This window comes from Squalius cephalus, assembly GCF_949319135.1.
Source record: "Squalius cephalus genome assembly, chromosome: 8".
NCBI lineage: Eukaryota > Metazoa > Chordata > Actinopteri > Cypriniformes > Leuciscidae > Squalius > Squalius cephalus.
Window position 1 is genome coordinate 5,863,814 of NC_137129.1, and position 18,379 is coordinate 5,882,192.

At 38.5% G+C, this 18,379-nt stretch overlaps 1 protein-coding gene across 1 annotated transcript in view; it reads left to right on the plus strand.

Annotated features, from left to right (window-relative positions):
* The window catches only part of calcr (calcitonin receptor), a 61,348-nt gene extending 50,244 nt beyond the window's left edge, over nucleotides 1-11,104 (plus strand). The window contains exons 11-16 of the mRNA XM_079878229.1: nucleotides 943-1,096; nucleotides 3,094-3,154; nucleotides 3,254-3,320; nucleotides 3,676-3,894; nucleotides 3,976-4,017; nucleotides 10,270-11,104. Coding sequence (XP_079734355.1) covers nucleotides 943-1,096; nucleotides 3,094-3,154; nucleotides 3,254-3,320; nucleotides 3,676-3,894; nucleotides 3,976-4,017; nucleotides 10,270-10,491 — 765 coding nt within the window. The 3' untranslated portion in view covers nucleotides 10,492-11,104. The remainder of the gene's footprint in view (nucleotides 1-942; nucleotides 1,097-3,093; nucleotides 3,155-3,253; nucleotides 3,321-3,675; nucleotides 3,895-3,975; nucleotides 4,018-10,269) is intronic.
* The last annotated feature ends 7,275 nt before the right edge of the window (nucleotides 11,105-18,379 follow it).

An 18,379-nucleotide genomic window follows, 5' to 3' on the forward strand; every position in this document is an offset into this window, starting at 1 on the left:
AACTTTGCAACTACATGTCACCTAGTCTCGTGTAGCCAGATCTTCAGACCGATGGCAGAAGGTCTGGACTTCGTAGGTCTGCTTTCATTGGCAGTCTGACTGACATGTAAAGCAACCAATCACAGTTAGTTTTGTTCAGTGTCATTTGTAGGGGTGTGAAAATGTAAAGTCTGTGTCCCTACAATAACAGACCGCCTTGTAAAACGCTTAGAGGTTAAAGAGTGTATGCAATGAACTTCACATCCTTTTGAAAATCCAGTGTTCAATTGATCCTGATAAGGGCTCATTGTAACAGTTGTAAACACGAAGGCTTTCTTTTTCCATGAGGGGGTTTGGCACCACAATAGCTTGTTTTTCTAGCCAGACCGTTAAAGAACGCAACACACACATCTCAACTAATAACCAGAATTCAACCAATAATACAACTCAACTCAATATATAATCATGCATAGTTAGGATAGCAAAATAAATGGACTTTTAAAAGAAAGGAGAAAATGCTTCCCATAGTTTTTAGTTGTGCATACAAACAAACTTTTCTAATTTGGCTAATACGAAAACAATATTTGGATCAGTGTTTGTTTAATATGTTAGGCTGTTAAATCACATTTCTGCTGTTGGTTATGCTTTTATTAAATTATGAGTTGTCCTAATCAGCCTATACCCTGTAAATAATTTTGCGTTTTGCAGTGCCTATGCAATTCATGAAATTGATTTTATTAAAAATAAATATTACCAACCACCTGAGCCACTGCAGTAGACAACGGCAAAGCATTAATTCTTAACTAGCTAGACCAGAACCAAACCAGTATAAATTGGCTTGGACATAGTCATTATGCTGGTATAGTCTGGTCTTTTCAGCAGGGCTGTCCTGTTAGATTTTGCCTGAATTGTGAAACTTAAAGCACCCGTCTACTTCATTCTCTCACTTTTCTCCCTCTGCAGATTGGCTGCAAGGTGCTGCACTTCTTCCACATGTACATGCTGGGCTGTAACTATTTCTGGATGCTCTGCGAGGGGATTTACCTGCACACGCTGATTGTGGTGGCCGTATTTGCAGAGGAGCAGCATCTGCACTGGTATTATCTTCTGGGCTGGGGTGAGTCTGTCTCCGCCAGCTCTGCTCCCCATGTCTGAACGCAGCTCCCAGTTTTGCTTTCCCATCTGTCAGCCAACTCTAAATTGTAAATATGAACGCCCTTTCTATTGCTAAGCACAGAGTTTATCGTGACCTGTTTTCAAAGGCAGCTGTTTCATCGGTCTTTGCTCCATTATTTATTGGATACATTTGCTCGTGGTCATGTCCTCTTGCTCCATAAACAGAAAACACTGTCGCCGACACAAACACAGACGAAAGACAGGCGAATCAGCCAATCCACAGTTAGGACACAATGTGCTGGATAGTTGTGGATGTTTGGGGTCGTAGTTTATTTCACATTCGGATGTACTTTACTGTTCCCACTGACAGTTTTATTAGGAGGGTTTATTGAAGATCAGGGCTTAACTATCTTGTTTCGCCTGTTCTCTGTGTTAGCAATGACATGGGTTAGGAAGTAGCTAACATATGGACAAAATTGTGGAGCATTATTAAATGGGGGGTGAAATGCTATTTCATGCATACTGAGTTTTTTACACTGTTAAAGAGTTGGATTCCCATGCTAAACATGGACAAAGTTAAAAAAATTAAGTTGTACGTTTGATAGAGTTTGTCACAAGTTTCGGAAAGTTTTTTTCGAGTATGGGCATGTGTGACGTCAGATGGGGCGGAATTTCCTTATACGGGTCCTAAGGGCACTTCTCGCGGAAGGGCGCGTGCGCACCCGTACAGACCAGAGCGAGAGAGCGAAAGCAGTACGCCCATCAAAGTGCTGTGCTAGGCTTTAGGGAAGTTCAGTTCGACGCCGGATTTGCAGATCGTCTAATGTTTAAGGATGGAGCAGTCCCAACGGTTCACGGTCGTGCGTTGGAACCGCAGGCGGTGAGTAAAACTGCTTCAAATGTCTGTGTGTTGTTAGCTATCGGCGCGTAAGCACTGCCCACACGGCACGCCTCCAGCCGCTCGTTTTTTTCCGGAAAGACTCGGTACAGCCTATCTTTCTTTTATAAATATAATAAAACTAAAGACTTTTTGGAGATATGAAGGATGCAATACTACTCTATAACTACTCAAGATTAACATGAGATTGACTGAAACTGAGTGTTTCACCCCCCCTTTAAACTGCATTGTGAATTGTGGAGCATTATTAGTGATAACCCTGTGTCGGATCATCCATTTCCAAAGGGAGAAAAGACCAATATTAACCAACTGCAGAACCGCAGAACCATACGTCATAGCAGTGTGAGGATGACAGCGCCAGCCTTGAACAGTCTGATGCCGGAAGTGGGCGGGGTAAAAGCATCTAAGGGGTGGAGATGGGTAGGTTTAGGGGTGGGTTTAGGGGTCAGGGGGTGGAGATGGGTAGGTTTAGGTATGGTATATGTAAGGTGGATGTGTATGGTGTGCAGTTCCGGCATCAGACTGTTAGGCTGGCGCTGTCGTCCTCACACTGCTATGACGTATGGTTCTGCGGTTCTGCAGTCAGACCTATCTCGAAAAGACAGCCCTCGACCATCTGTAGAGAATCTATCTTGTGGCTTTTCAAGCTGTCCTGAGGATATTCAAAGTCGCTGTTAAAATTATTATCAATACAGGAATATGTCACCCAAAAATATGTAATTATTTCCTCATCCTCTTGTTGTTTTACCCTATATGACTTACGTTTGACTGTGAATTTCCAAGCCATACCTTCCCAATAAATGTAACATAGTTCATATGATCTGTGCATTATTATTTTATAACTTTGGGTGAGAAACAGGCTGAAATGTAAGTCATTATTTACTGATAATCGACCCCTCATCATGCATCAAAGACTACTGTTTATTTAGCCTATAAATGCTGAGCCTGTAAAGCGCTATGATTTCAAATACTTCAATAAATCAAGTTACGCATTTCACGTGATCATGGCTCACCGTCTAATAACAGTTACAGCGTTATCATTCATTTTGCATTAGAGGGATAATATTTTGTGACTTATGTCTCAATTCTCCTTTCAACAGGATTCCCCTTGGTGCCTGCATCCATCCATGCTGTGGCGAGAAAGAAATACTTTGATGACAAGTGAGTAATGTTCAGTGCTTTTCAGCAGTAAATACAGAAGACAGGCCAGATTCAGTGGACAGTGGGTCTGATATGAGATTTATTATTTTTTTCCACTAGCTGCTGGATGAGTGTGGAGACCCATCTGCTCTACGTGGTTCACGGCCCCATTATGGCAGCTTTATTAGTGAGTCCGTTTATTTATTATCTATTATATTGAGCTTTGCACATATTCACACGGTATTTACCACAAATCTATCTCTGAGTAATCCATTTTAATTATGAAAAAAACTTGAGAATGCTTAATTTTAAGGAAAATTTGGAATGCAATATTATGTTCTTAGTGCCGCAAATGACAAATATTGTGTATAACATCTCATTAGATCGTATTCCTGTTAAAATTGGATTATTGAGTCAATGACTTCACTGTGTTCATTCACAGCTTAATTGTGGTAACTCTGTGTGAAATTAAAATCTAAATAGAGCATGTTAGTTAAAGACTGTTTGGGGTTCATTTTTATGTATATCTTTTTATGTTGTAGGTCAATTTATTCTTTCTGCTGAACATAGTACGGGTCTTAGTGACCAAACTGAGAGATACACACCGAGCTGAGTCTAACATGTATATGAAGGCGGTGAGAGCCACCCTGATTCTGGTGCCCTTATTGGGCATTCAGTTCGTCATCTTCCCTTGGCGGCCAGAAAACCGCTTGGCAGGAGAGATATATGATTACATCATGCACATATTATTGCATTACCAGGTAACTCAGACTGAACTCTTTTTACTTGTGGAAGACACCTAAAAATGATTGTTAATGCTTCTATATTTTCTGTTTTGCAAGGGATTGCTGGTGGCAACCATATTCTGTTTTTTCAATGGAGAGGTAAGCAGACTGAGCAGATTAATATCATTATAAAGAGGTATTTCACCCCATAATGCTAATTCTGGCATTGTTTACTCACCCTCATGTAGTTAGGTTTTAATTTTTGAGGAATATTATTTTTATATTTTCCATGCAACATCATAAAACCCCCATAAAAGTGGTCCATACAACTTTTTGGTAATGGATAATTCACATTTCAAACCAAAAAATAGAGCGCCAAAGCCATTGGTTTACTGCATTAGATTAAACTGGGAAGGGTCATAGCACTTGCATATTGTTGTCCTATTGTTAGTTTAACTGCTTCTATTGTTCTCATTTGTAAGTCGCTTTGGATAAAAGCATCTGCTAAATGAATAAATGTAATGTAATGTAAATGTTTACACATGTTTTGCAACAAAACACGAATTTGCCAATGTGAATGGAGAATGACATTTCAATTGGCTCAGAATCTGGATGATGAAGATGAGAGAGTGCGTCTGCTTTACAATTCTTGCTTCCAGGTCGGTAGGTGACTAAAGTCGAATCTCGTGAAAAATAGAGCCCATCTGGCTTGACAAGAGTTGAGTCGTTTAGCTTCTCTTAAATACTCATGATTTCTGTGGTCCGTTATGACTTCAAATTGGTGAGTTGCTCCCTCCAGCCAGAGAGGAACGGCTTCTTCTAGAGCTAGCTTTATGGCGAGGAGCTCACGATTCCCAATGTCGTAATTCTGCTCCGCCGGGGACAGCTTCTTAGTGTAGAAGGCACATGGATGGAGGCGTAGGGGATCACCCTGCCGCTGCGACAGCACTGCTCCGACTCCAGTGGTGGATGCATCGACCTCGACAACAAACGGTGGTTCGGATGGCGGAGGACTGGAGCGGAGACAAATGCTGTCTTAAGGTTTTCAAAGGAGATGAGGGCAAGAGGTGTCCAGGACAGAGACTTGGGCCGGTTTTTCAGAAGAGAGTTGAGAGGTGAACTGATTAAGCTGTAATTATTGATGAAACGATGGTAAAAATTGGCAAAGCCCAGGAAACTTTGCAGCTCTTTAATGGTGGTGGGTTGTGGCCAGTTCTGGATGGATTCCACCTTCCTCTGGTCCATTTGGATGCCATGTTGGTCGATGATGTACCCCAGGAAGTGAACGGAGGTGTGGAACTCGCATTTCTCTAATTTGAGGTAGAGTTGGTGATCCTGAAGACGCTGGAGAACTCGTTTTACATGTTGATGATGTTTCGACAGGGTTTTGGAGTAAATCAGAATATCGTCTATGTAGACGATGACAAACTGGTTGAGGAAGTCTCTAAATACCTCGTTCATGTAGTTTTGGAAGACGGCAGGTGAGTTGGACAGCCCATATGGCATGACCTTATAATCATAGTACCCTGAGGGGGTCACGAAGGCGATCTTTTACTCAGGTAGCAGGTCGATGGCGCAGTCCCATGGCCGTTGTTGTGGTAGTTGGGTTGCCAATCCCTTGCTGAACACATCCTGGAACGCCCGGTATTCAGGGGATCTCCACTTTGTGTTCCGTCTCTCGGCTTTCGATGGAGGTTGAACATTGTGAGATGAGAAGGTTCGGATTGGAACTAGGTTGAAGAGGGACAGAACAGGTTTTGACGATTGCAGACTGGAGGATCTCCCTTGAATTCCAGTCCACACGTGGCTCATGTTGTTGCATCCACGGGAGTCCCAGGATGATGTCAGCGGTAGATCATTCCAGCACCATAAAAGAGATTTCCTCCGTGTGCAGACATCCTATGCGGAGCGTCTGGCTGGGGGAGAAATGACAGATGCGACCACGGCCCAGCGGTTTCCCCAGGATGGAATGAATCTCTAGGTTTTGACTACTGCTTTTTCCTCTTAACATTGAGCCTTTAGAGGAGGTTGAGAGATATGAAGTTCCCCGCTGAGCCGGAGTCAATGAGGGCTTGTGCTGAAACAGCAAACGGATCCGTGCTCGTGCTTGTGCTCGGGCTCTCGGTGCTCTGCATGGTGGGTCTGGTCTTCTGTCACGACACAGAAGGGAACAGATGGTGGATGTGCAGGCTTGATATGGTGAGGCTGATGAGGGTGAACAGGTGCAGGTGATTAAAATTCCGGTGATGATGAACGAGTGGGCGGATCTGGTGCTGATGGCTGAGTGGATGGTGTGGGTGACTCCGCGACGATGACACGGCTGTTAATTGTGATTGTGAAAATCAGGTTTTTAAAAAGATTAAGTTAAATTAACTCAAAGAGATTATGTAAACAACATCAATCAGCACTCTCTCTCTCTATATATAATTGCCTAAATTTAAGATTTATTTATTTGAATGGCATATAATATTTTTACATATAATAGTTTTAACATAAAGAAACTAATAAACTTTTGCATATTTTCAGTAATACATTAGGTAAGAAGCAGGCAAGATTTCTGTAATAGTACTAATAAACTGAATGTGTTTAAAACACAATTACCATATTTATATATTATCATCAATAAATACACTTTCTTTCCTTCTCATACATTTTAATTAAATGAATATAGCTTCCTCACAGATAGCCATATTTTAAATGTTCATACTTTAATACATTTAATTGATTACACAAAGAACAGATTTATGCTGATTCTAAGCTATTTAAATAAATGCATTTTGAACTATGATTGATTAAAAAACAAATAGATGCAAAGAGTTAATAATAAACTAACCTTGCCTGTTTCATTTACGTATGACTGACAAATATGCATCACATTAGGTTTAGTTTGTTTATATTAAAACTGTGCAATCCAAATGGATGGATTTTATGTGCAATTCAAATACATAAATGTTAAAGTCGGCATAAAACAGAAGTTGCGATAGTCTTTTCTTCCCTATTGTGACGTATATTTGTTTGAAACGGCTTCTCGAACAAGAAAAAATGTAGGACGGGACTTGATTTAGTCTATTGGGAATTGATTGGATGGTTGTGGTGTGAGTGACAGGTTGCCCCGCCCTCACGTCAGTAAACACATCATCAGAGAAGAGAAGAGATGACGCTGCAAGAGTTATTTTGATATAAGATTATGAGGGCACGAGAAATAACAATGTGCCTGGATAAATCATTTATTATAAATACTGCAATATTCCATAAATAAAATAAGAATTGTGCATTTTGATTTCATGGCTACTTTAAATTTAGGCCTAAATATTTTTGGATTAAGACTTTTGCTGTTGCATTATACTGCTACTGATGTAACTTTCTCAAGGGTCGGTCGTAGTCACAAAGGATGGAGGCGTTTCTCGTGTCATGCGTTTACACATTCACTGAACATCTATTTGAAAGCCAGACGTGTTCTTGAAGCGTCTCTTAAAGTGAGGGGGTACATGAAAAGGGTATTAATTGGCAGTAAATACCAACAGCCACGTCAAAACGCATTTACCAGACTTGAGGAAAACAGACTTAAAGCACTTATGCATGACAAAACCAAAACAATGAAGACACAGTTTCATTAGAATACTCAGCATGAGGTTCCTGGCACGAACTTGAATGGAATGAATTAGCGCCTTTCATCCGCCTATGTGTAAGTCATGTTTTAAACATGCTGAATTATTTCTGGGCCTGGAAAATGGGTCAATTATTAGCTTATGCATGAGCAGCCATCTCGCATCAGCATCAACGCGTCTACAAACAATTTGGATGTGTCCTAAGCACAGATCCTGTTTCAGGACAATAAAAGGAGCACTGACACAGAATAACATTTTCTTTGTGGTGGTGTTTGTTTACCTCAGCGTAATGATTCGTTCTAGTCTAATGTCCTTCCCCTGTGCCCCCGTCTCCTCATGATTTGTGCCTGATCCAATATCCCTCTTTGTTATGTGTTAAAAGTACAGAGCGGTAATTGGCGCATCAAAATAAGTTATGCTAATAATACAGTAATATAATTCCCACATGCTGATGGAGGTTAAAACAAAAACTTAATTAATACTTAAGTTATGGTCAAAGCATATTTATGTCAAATTAACATTTTTCATTAAAGTGGACCTATTATGCCCTTTTACAAAGTCTTGATTTTGTTTTTGGGCTCCACTAGAATAGGTTTTCATGCTTGAATGTTCAAAAAAACAACTTATTTTTCACATATTCTCCATTGTTGCAGCTCCTCTCTTCCCAGTCTGTCAGTAATGCTCTGTTTAGTTCCTGTCTCTATGAAGCCCCTCCTTCTGAAAAGCGCAGTGTGCTCTGATTGGTCGGCTGGACCAGTGTGTTCTGATTGGTCAACCGTTTGAAGAGTGTTGCGGAAATGTCACGCCCTTACCATAACCGCGGCCTCTCTCCATTTTTTTTTTCTTTTTTTTTGCCTTGGGTGGGAATTATTTAAATGAGGAATATTGTGACGTGTTTGTTCCCGGAAGAAAACTCAAGACTACAATGGAGGCGTTTCAGGGAGTTCAGAAACAGTGACACTGATATAGAGAATATCTCACTTAGAAGTGACTTTTTGCTTTGTAACTTTGCAGACCTTTTTCATGCTCAAACAGCAAAATTACACACTAAAGAAAGTTGGAAGTGGAAAAAACAACAAAGAAAAGAATAAAAGTACAGTTTAAAATAACTTTGATGCACAAACAGTGCAATGCTGCTTGTCAAATCACAATTTGTCCTGACAAGGCTCTGGGACACCAGATGTTCCCAGATAAAAACAGATGTTAAACTGAAACCTGCTACCTGAAATTGATAAACATTAAATTCAACAGCTATTTGTATAGGTGTTTAATAATTTAATATAGTTGTTTAAAGACTGATCACAGACTGTGTTTGACTCATGTTCATCTTTAAAGATGGTTGTAATAAAACTACAAAGCTCAAAGAATGTTCTGATTGATGAGGCGTCTCAGCGCAAGAAAAATGACTCCAGCTTTGTCCAATTACATTCCACTTTAAAAAAATAAAAATAAAAATAAAAAAATCACTGGCTAATTCTGTAGAATAGCCAAAAACATTTGTACATTCTAACATTATACTGTGTCAGTAAGATTATAAGGTAACCCTTTATTTTACAGTGTCCTTGTTACATATGTTACATGTACTTACCATAGTAATAACCAGTGGTGGTTCTACATTGAATTACACCCTGGGCGAGACCCCCTTCGAGCGCCCCCCCGCTTATAATAAGATGATTATTATTTTTTGCAGTGTAATAACTGAACTTGTAACAGTTTTGTTGCAAAGCACAATATTATGGTGAAATTAGATCTTGTGTTTGAGTTAAAACCGAATTATTGTTAAGCATAGCAAGAATCATAGCAAAAAGGCTAACAAATAAGAGTTATAGCCTACCCACCAATTAATATTGCCCCTTCATTCATGACATGGATACCGTAATCATACAGAGAAAACATAGTTGCATACCTTTATCTTTCGCTCGTTTCTAAATTGGACACCTGATGGCTTTGACCTTTCTTGTCCATCTCTTATTTGGCACTCGACATCGACAATCAACAGATTTCCCCTGATCCCCCCCATACCAACTGTCACTCACGAGTCATGACCAGAAGTCAAGACTAAACCAATTCACCTTGGTGGTGGTGACCAAGTAATCGTTTTGTATTACCTATTTTTATTAGCCATTCAGACCATTCAGAAAAACAAAAATGTGCAGGAAATATAGAGGCCTGTATTTATAATATTATGAATGAAATGTGCGTTATTTGGAAGAAAGTCGAGGTGTGACTGACTTAGATAACTATATGGATCCCCCCCCCTTGTCCGTTCCATTTGGGAGAGACCCAGAGGTGAACTGTCATCCGCGCCCGCGCCCCCTCCCCTTTCCCCTTCTCAAACAAACAGCTTCTGTGCACTGCATCTTCTCAGCAAGCAGGGGCACCTGCAGCTGCAGGGGGCACAAATTTGCCAATTCCCCACACAGTGAAATGATAGATAATAGAAAACCGCTTCGCGGCGCAGATTTTTATTTTAATTTTATTTTTTTTTGCTCGTGCCGGCGGCGCCGCCCCCCCAAAAATGCCGCCCCGGACGATTGCCCGGTTCGCCCGTGCCAAAAAACGCTACTGGTAATAACAGTAAATTATGCATAATTACATGCAACTAACCCTCAACCAAATCCTACGCTAACCCTATAGTAAGTACATGTAGTTGCTTAATATTACTCAGTATTTAACACTATAACAATGAAACCTTAAAATAAACTGTAACCGATTTTTTTTTTCAGCAAGAATGCATTAATCAAAATAATGCATTAATGAAAAGAGTATTTTGCTTGTCTGATTCTGACATGTTTCACTGCAGGTCCAGGGCGCTCTGAAACGGCAGTGGATGCAATACAAAGCCCAGTGGGGCCAGCGTCGACGCGAGCACTGCTCCATGGGATCCACCTCCTACACCGCCACCTCCATCACCGAGGTGCCCGCTTTCATGTTCCATCACGACTGCAACAGTGAACACTTGAACGGCAGACAAACAGAAGACTCGGAGCTGGTGGCCCTCAAGACGGGCGAGACGTACGCATGAACGTTCGGAGAAAAAGACAATGCTGGAAAAGAAGTGATTCAGTCAAACTGGAGACTGGAGACTCCTTTACAGCAAAGCGACATCTCAGACAGCACTTAAGAGTCGACAACAGAGCTTTCGAAGCCTGTGTGTTGGCACCGTTGAAACTCTACTGCTCTGCTTCTGCGAGTTGAAACGCAAAGGAAGCGAAGAAATACAGACACGGGCCACATTTCTTAAAATATGTCATATTAAAGCTGCTAGATTCAGGCTCCCTTCACATCCGTGGCCACAAACAAAAAAGGTTCTTCGCAAGAAAGGATGTGTCCATTTGTGGGACAGTCTAAAGCTACTGGGAAACGATCCTCTAGAGGACAGGCTACACTCATCCGTCTCTGAACAAAGGAAAGTTCCTCTGTGCCTGAATCCTGTCACTGAAACGTCAAAAGAGGTTACAAGGATCTGTCCGACGGTCACTTCGCATTTGAAAATAGCTTTTTATCTGTCTTGCGAGAGTCCTGACTGCTTTGTTTTTGCAGCTGGGCTTTTCTGCCTCATCTTTGTTGCGAAAGGAAATTTTAGGACTGCTTGAAAGTCAATTCATAAACCTGTGCATTGATATGCATAGACATGGAAACAAAAACAAAACAAAAAAGAGACAAAAATATATATATATTTAATAAGCTCCCGTGCTTCAGAGTGTAGATTGTCTGATTTTGAGGCATCTTTTCAGTGTTTTGGAGTGCTACTTTGCCAGTAAGTGCATTTCCTCTCTGCAACCAAAATCCACTGCTCATGAATGCACCAAATTCACGTCACGTTTTCAACTAGTGATCAATAATACACCTTTCTTCGCTTGCCTTTAGTGGACCACAAATTACTTGTGGGACTGACTGAATTAGGCTGAAAATAAGAAACCGCAAAATAAGAAATCAGCACATTAGATATATACTGATTAAAATAAATCGAGCTATATATATATTTTAAACTCAATTTTAATGATATATATATCAGCATGGATGCATTTAATTGATCAAAAATGACAGTGAAGCATTTCACATGGTTACAAAAGATTTATATTTCAAATAAATGCTGCTCTGTTAGACTTTCTATTTATCAATGTGAATTTCACATGTTTATCAAATGTGAAATCTGAAGGATCATGTGACACTGAAGAGAGGAGTAATGATGCTGAAAATTCAATTTTGCTATTACAGGAATATATATACTTTTAAAATATACATTCAAATAAAAAACAGTTCTTTTAAATTGTAATCATTTTCCAAAATTGTACAGTTTTTATTGTATTTTTGATCTAGAAAAATGCAGCCTTGTTGACTTTTAAAGAGATTGCTTTCATGAACATTCAAAACTCCAAAAAGTTGAACTGGTAATGATACATAAAGATACATATAGGTGTGAAAACGTTAATAAAATCAAAGCAACACATCTTGTTGTTATGACTGAAGAAAAACACTTTTCTGAAACAAAATGTAGAGCATCAGCCCCACATATGTAAGAGTGTGTAGACTGAACAACAGTGAGGACGAGACGCAGAGAGCATGTGGTGACAGGCAGCTGTCACAGCGTTTGCATCGCCTGTCACGAGAATACAGGAACAACTCACACAGATACTATACGAACATGTGCAACTACAATGAAAATGATCTTTATAAATATATCAATTACTGCTAAATGAGAATCAAATACCTTATCGTTAAAAGATCACATGCAAAAATCCATTCAAAGGTACACTATGTAACTTTTTTGTTCATCAATCGTTCTTACGAAACGTGTTTTTGTCTTACCCTGATTCACTAGCCAATGGTAAGCCTGCTATAAGTGTTATACATGGTTTAGTTGACGGCAGAGGTTATTTGTAACGACGAGCTAGAAAGGTTTACATGAAGCAACTAAATCTCGATCCTCCAAGGAATCGCCCGTTTTAAACAAACGCCGCACGGAGGAGAAGAGCTCGTAATAAAACAAGAACCAACATCGGCTTGGCTTTTCAGAGATTTCTTTTTTGAGAACTTAGGAGTTTGAAATGTTGTAAAAGCAATAAGGAGGTTGTGTTTTCTTTACTCATCAGGTAAGGTATTTTATTGAATAGATAAATTGCCATATATAGCTCTCTAACAGAGTTCATTGTAAAGCATCATCTATTGTAAAAGCTCATTTCATTATAGTTGTTGTAGCGCTGTGTGTGCTGGTTTTTATTGAGTAAAGCTACAGTAATGTCTTCAGCTAGTCAGCTTGAGATCCTTTCCATCTAAACTGGTTATATCTCTTAAGTCTGGTAGTGAATGTTTTATGAGCAGAAGGAAAACCATATTCATCCGCACAGTGCCAAAGCACAACCAAAACAATGTTCTTCTACAAAATGCATGCAGTTTTGTTTTTAACAGCTAGAGGGCCAAACGTTACATAGTGTACCTTTTAAGTATTTACAGCATAGGAATGATTTCCTACTGTGTGAATTTATATATCTGATACAATGACGCTCTGGAAGCAAGCCTTGTCTTCTGTACGACGTTTATTTTGTGTTACTATGGACTACGACACTGTACTTTTATTTAAAAGAGATGTTTAGCTGTACATAGTGTGTTGTGCTTCAATGGGTTCGAGGTGAAATTGTGACAGTTGGGTCATTTCATTGTGAGTTGTGTCAGTATCTCAGATTTGGTATTCACCATGTAATTGTTTTAGTCCAATGTGTAAATTGATTTATCATGGTGCATTTACAGTCAGTCATTAAGCTTGTTTGAGCTACAGTTCTAAGTTTGAAGTTAAAAAGCTACATTTCTTGCTCATGTTTTTGAAGTGTATTGCTTATGTTGGAGATACCATCAGAAGAAAAAAAAATATTTTGTCAAACTCTTTGCAATCGTGTCCATGTGTACAAACTCCACATGCCTCTTTATTGTACATCAAATTAAATATGTTGGATAATATCTGATACTTAGTAAATAATTTGCGTATATTTTGACATACAAATATACAAGTATCCCATTTTCCATTTAGAAAAAAAAAATCATAATAGCCATACCACTCTTTCTCATATCACTGAATCTAAGAAATATATACAGTAGTGGCCAAAGGTGATGTCCGGAGGGGATATTTCTTTATAATGAACCTACAATTTTGATTAAACCATCAATGAATGAGGAAAATATTTAATTTTTTTAAAATATTTTAAATATGAGGGAAGAGCAGAACACTAAACTTGGTTAAAGTATGTATCTGACAGAATTATGTGGCACAAAAAAGCAAACTACAGCTACAGGTTTTATTTTACTATGCAAAAATGTAAAATAAATAACATTGACTACAACATAATCAGTTATTAATATTCAATGAATTCATTGGTTCTCTCTTGTTTCATTGCATCATCACAAATAAAACTATTGACTCCAAGCACAACTACACAATATGCTTACAAAATCTTCAACAAATTCTTAATAATATTTGATTAAATGGTGAAGATGTCAATTTTCCTATGCCAGACGTCACTTTTGGCGGAATGCTGCTTTAAAGAGCAGGCATCTTCATTTGGCATTTCAGTTTAAAGGTTCAACATCATGGCTAATCCCATTCAGTGTAATTGACTTTTGTGGTTTGATCGGCCTCAGGGGTGCAGAAGCACAGACCGCCGCTGAAGATATTTCTGGCATCGGCCGTGTCAAGTCTACTAAACGTCAGCCTCTACAGGTGCAGGACTGACAAATGTCCTTTGTTTGCTCTGAACATGTGCTCTCCTCCCTCTGCCCTTTCAGACATGACCATAAAAACACCTCTGATTTGGATAAACACACTCGGTTTTAATGTCCCCTCATTATAATATGGTAAGAAATCTGCCTAATGAGATTTAAAATAACTGTATAAATGATAATGTGTGACCCATATGGTCTATAAATAAGCTTTCCATTGATGTGTGGTTTGTTAGGATAGGACAATATTTGGCCGAGATACAACTATTTGAAAATCTGAGATATGAGGGTGCATAAAATCGAAACATTGAGAAAATCGCCTTTAAAGTTTTCATTTTTTTTCGCAATTGTGCTGCATTCACTCACAAAAATAAATGTTTTATATATTTACGGTTGGAAATTTACAAAATATTTTCATGGAACATGATCTTTACTTAATATCCTAATGATTTTTGGCATAAAAGAAAAATTGATAACTTTGACCCATACAATGTATTATTGGCTATTGCCACAAATATACCCGTGCGACTTGTGACTGGTTTTGTGATCCAGGGTCACATATGACAACAAAACATATTCATGTAACCCATTACCCTTTTTAAAAGTGCCCCTATTATGCTTTTTCAAATATCACTTTTCGTGCAGCATGTAATATAGCTGTTTATGAATGTAAAAGTTTTAAAGATCAAAGTGCTCCTAAATAGTTTCCTAAAAGAAAGAATTGATTCTGAACTGGTGAAACGAGCCGTCAGTATTTCCAGTCTCACTTCCTGATACATACCTAACAATGTAACAAATTTGCATAATGCCAGCCTATAGTCTTCATCGTCTGCCTGCGAACAACATCTGCTTTGACCCTCAAACACTGCAGCTGTAGCTGAGACTGGAAGAGTTTGGTTCATGGTGAGAAGATGCTGTTTTCAGTGCTGTGAATCCACTTTAATACGGAAAAACCGACACTATCGTTACTGTTCGTATCTCTGAGTATCAAGTGCTGAGGAAGCATTTCGTTTCCACTGTAAGCGGTCGACCAATCACAACAGACTGGCCGACTGACCAATCAGAGCAGAGTAGGCTCTTGGAAAAGAGGGGTTTAATGAGACTGAATCTTTGAACGAACCGTTTTCAGACTCTTTGAGAAATGAGGTGATGTGCAATGTATATAATGAGAAAAATAGTGTTTTTTGGCCTTGAATGCATGTTAACCTGTTGTAGGAGACCTCTAAAACACAATTAGGAACCTTTAAAATAGCATAATAGGGGCACTTTAAATAAACATTTGATAGTTTCATGCCTGATCGACCCTAAATATGACAGATATATCAAATATGGGGCCTTTAGAGGAACATTTATGGGGAATATAATCTATATAATTGAATTTAACCATACAAGATAATGTCTTATAATGTTGAACCTCCCATAGATTAAAATAACATTGTATTTAAATCTTCTCATCAAATTGGTCTATTATCTAATTGACAATTAGGGGCAAAACCTGAAATTCTGATTGTATTTTTCATCTTGGGTCACAACATCAGTTGATTTGATTTGAGTATAAAGGTTTTGCACTGTGGAAATGTCTCACATTTCATTCTGAAAATCATTTTTCAGAGTTTCATTTTCTATTGATCCAGAGACGACATTCTACTGATGTTGTTGTTTTGTTCCTCAATTTCAATCAGATATATACTTATGAAAATGGTGGCTGTGTCTCTCTTTTCTTTTAGTTCAATATTCATTTATTGTTGTTTGAACAAGCACCAATATATAATTTGCATTCAGCACAAATACTGCTGATGTCACATCACGCACCATTGTGAGATTAATATTTAGTCTTGTCTGGGGAAGTGGTACATAAACGCACGCATAACATGACGATCGTGAGCGTTTGATTCTGCGTTTCTCCAGGCGTTTGCATCTCTTTCATCTCTTTGTGCCGAAGACAATGACAGCGGATTCATATTCATCACAAACACAACTGATTGTATCATGACATAATAACTGTGCAGTCTGTGAGCTTTATGGGATATATGAAAGAGAATCACTCAGTGCAGTATATAAAATAGTCTGCTGCTTCAAGACGATTCAAGTATCTTACGGTTTTGCATTGAAATGATAATCTGTTTCTTTCTCATGATAATAAATAATTGTCAGTATGAAACCTGGACACAAATTAGTGTTATTGAGATAATACGATAATGACCCACCCTAATAGAGTTCAGTAGATGTATTTTTATGGATAAAAAACACAATTTCAATATGACTCCAACTAAGTTGTTTTTTAAGCTTAACAAGTTTAACAAGAGTTTAAATAAATATGTAGGTTTATGAACAAAAAAATGATTTTTGTCTCATTTTCCAGTATATCTAAACATATTTAGACATATTTAGTTGAGAAGAAAAACATTTTAATGGGACTGACATTTCTGAAACACGCTCGAAGCAGTTGACCAATCACAACACACTGGTCCAGCCGACCAATCAGAGCACAGTGTGCTTTTCAGAAGGAGGGGCTTCATAGAGACAGGAACTAAACGGAGCGTTACTGACAGACTGGGAAGAGAGGAGCTGGAGAATATGTGGAGAATATGTCAAAAATAGTGTTTTTTTTAACATTCAAGCATGAAAACCTTTTCTAGAAGACCCCAAAAACAAAATCAATAAAAGGGCATAACAGGTCCAGGTCAAAGTAAATGCATCTTGATTTAGGAATGTTTACTTACTGACAAAAATACTGAGGAATAATATGTATATTTTGCAGTGCACTTCTGAATGGCATTTTCTTTTCCCTAAATCTTGCCATTAATAATGATGTTTGTGTCACGGATTAGCTCTAAGGCAAAGCTGGTAATTTGTGTTTATTGAGTCTTTATTTTGAGTCTTTATCTTATTTAGCTTAATGTGGCCTTAACCAGGCTATTTCTCAGTCTGTTCTGTAAATAGGATTTGTAAACGATATCCCAAAGAGTTAGAAAGAGTTGGAAAGAGTTAGTTTTCAGCCTGAGACCAGCACAGCCTGAGGCATGATGGGAAGATCTTCTGCTCGATAAAGCAAGAGTGACAGATTCATTAAAAAAAACAATCAGTTGGGTAGCGCACACACACACACACACACACACACACACACACACACACACTTTCTCTCTCTCTCTCTCTCTCTCTTCTCACACACGAATATATTTGAACAAATGTGTGTTAAATTTCCCTGTTTCTCGATGATGAATCTCTTGACAGCACAGAAAGCCTTCATCTGAGCGCAGGCTGTCAGGTCTCTGCATTCAGACTGCTTAGTAGAGCGTTTTGTGAAGTATCAATTATCACCCACGTCTACTTCTATTAATATACAAGCAAAATGGAAACAATGGCTAAGTCGGAGTTTGAGAAGAAACTAATAGCTCTATTTTTTTTTTTCAAAACATCTTCCTGTGCCATTATCAAGTACAGTGATTTTCTGAAGGCGGACTCCGTTAACAATGACTGCAGGACTTACAGAAACTCATAGAAAGTTCCTCAGGCCTGAAAAGCAGTATTTTATGAGTTTTTTTTTTTTTTTTTTATAAAAGTGCAACAAAGACATGCTGTGGACAATAAAATGCAACTAAATGTTGGTGAATGATTAGTTCTCTAAATCTGGGATCTATTAAACAAAGTTTTGATACAGATAGACTTCACGTTAAGTAGGAGTTGTTCGTGTAAATTAATAAGAACATTAACATAAAGTGAGTGTAATGGTTTGAATTTGGGATTTTAAGGGATGATCAGTGCGCTGTATGTATATTACGGTTTACTGTTTAAAAGTTTGTGTTCACTGTGTAATGTTTTGATCCTTTTATTCGCCTAGGATGCATTAAATTGATCGAAAATGACAGTCAAGCATTTCTAATGTTACTATTTCAAATGAATATGGCATTTTTCAAACACTGTTCGTCCTCTGAAGCATGAACGGTTTATGCATTCTAGCATCATATTCATCTAAAGGCTTTCTGTAGCTCTTACCATTGATGTTACTGGATTGTTGTGCACTTCTCAATGACTTTTTCAATAAATCTGTTCTCACAACAACACAATGCCTCAAACTTAGATTCAATCATCCATAACAAGAGTTTACATTCTCTCTCTCTCTCTCTTGTTGAAACTTCGAAAGGGCTGCTGAAAATTAGGGTTATTATCGTTAACTAAAACTAAAACTGAAATTGTTA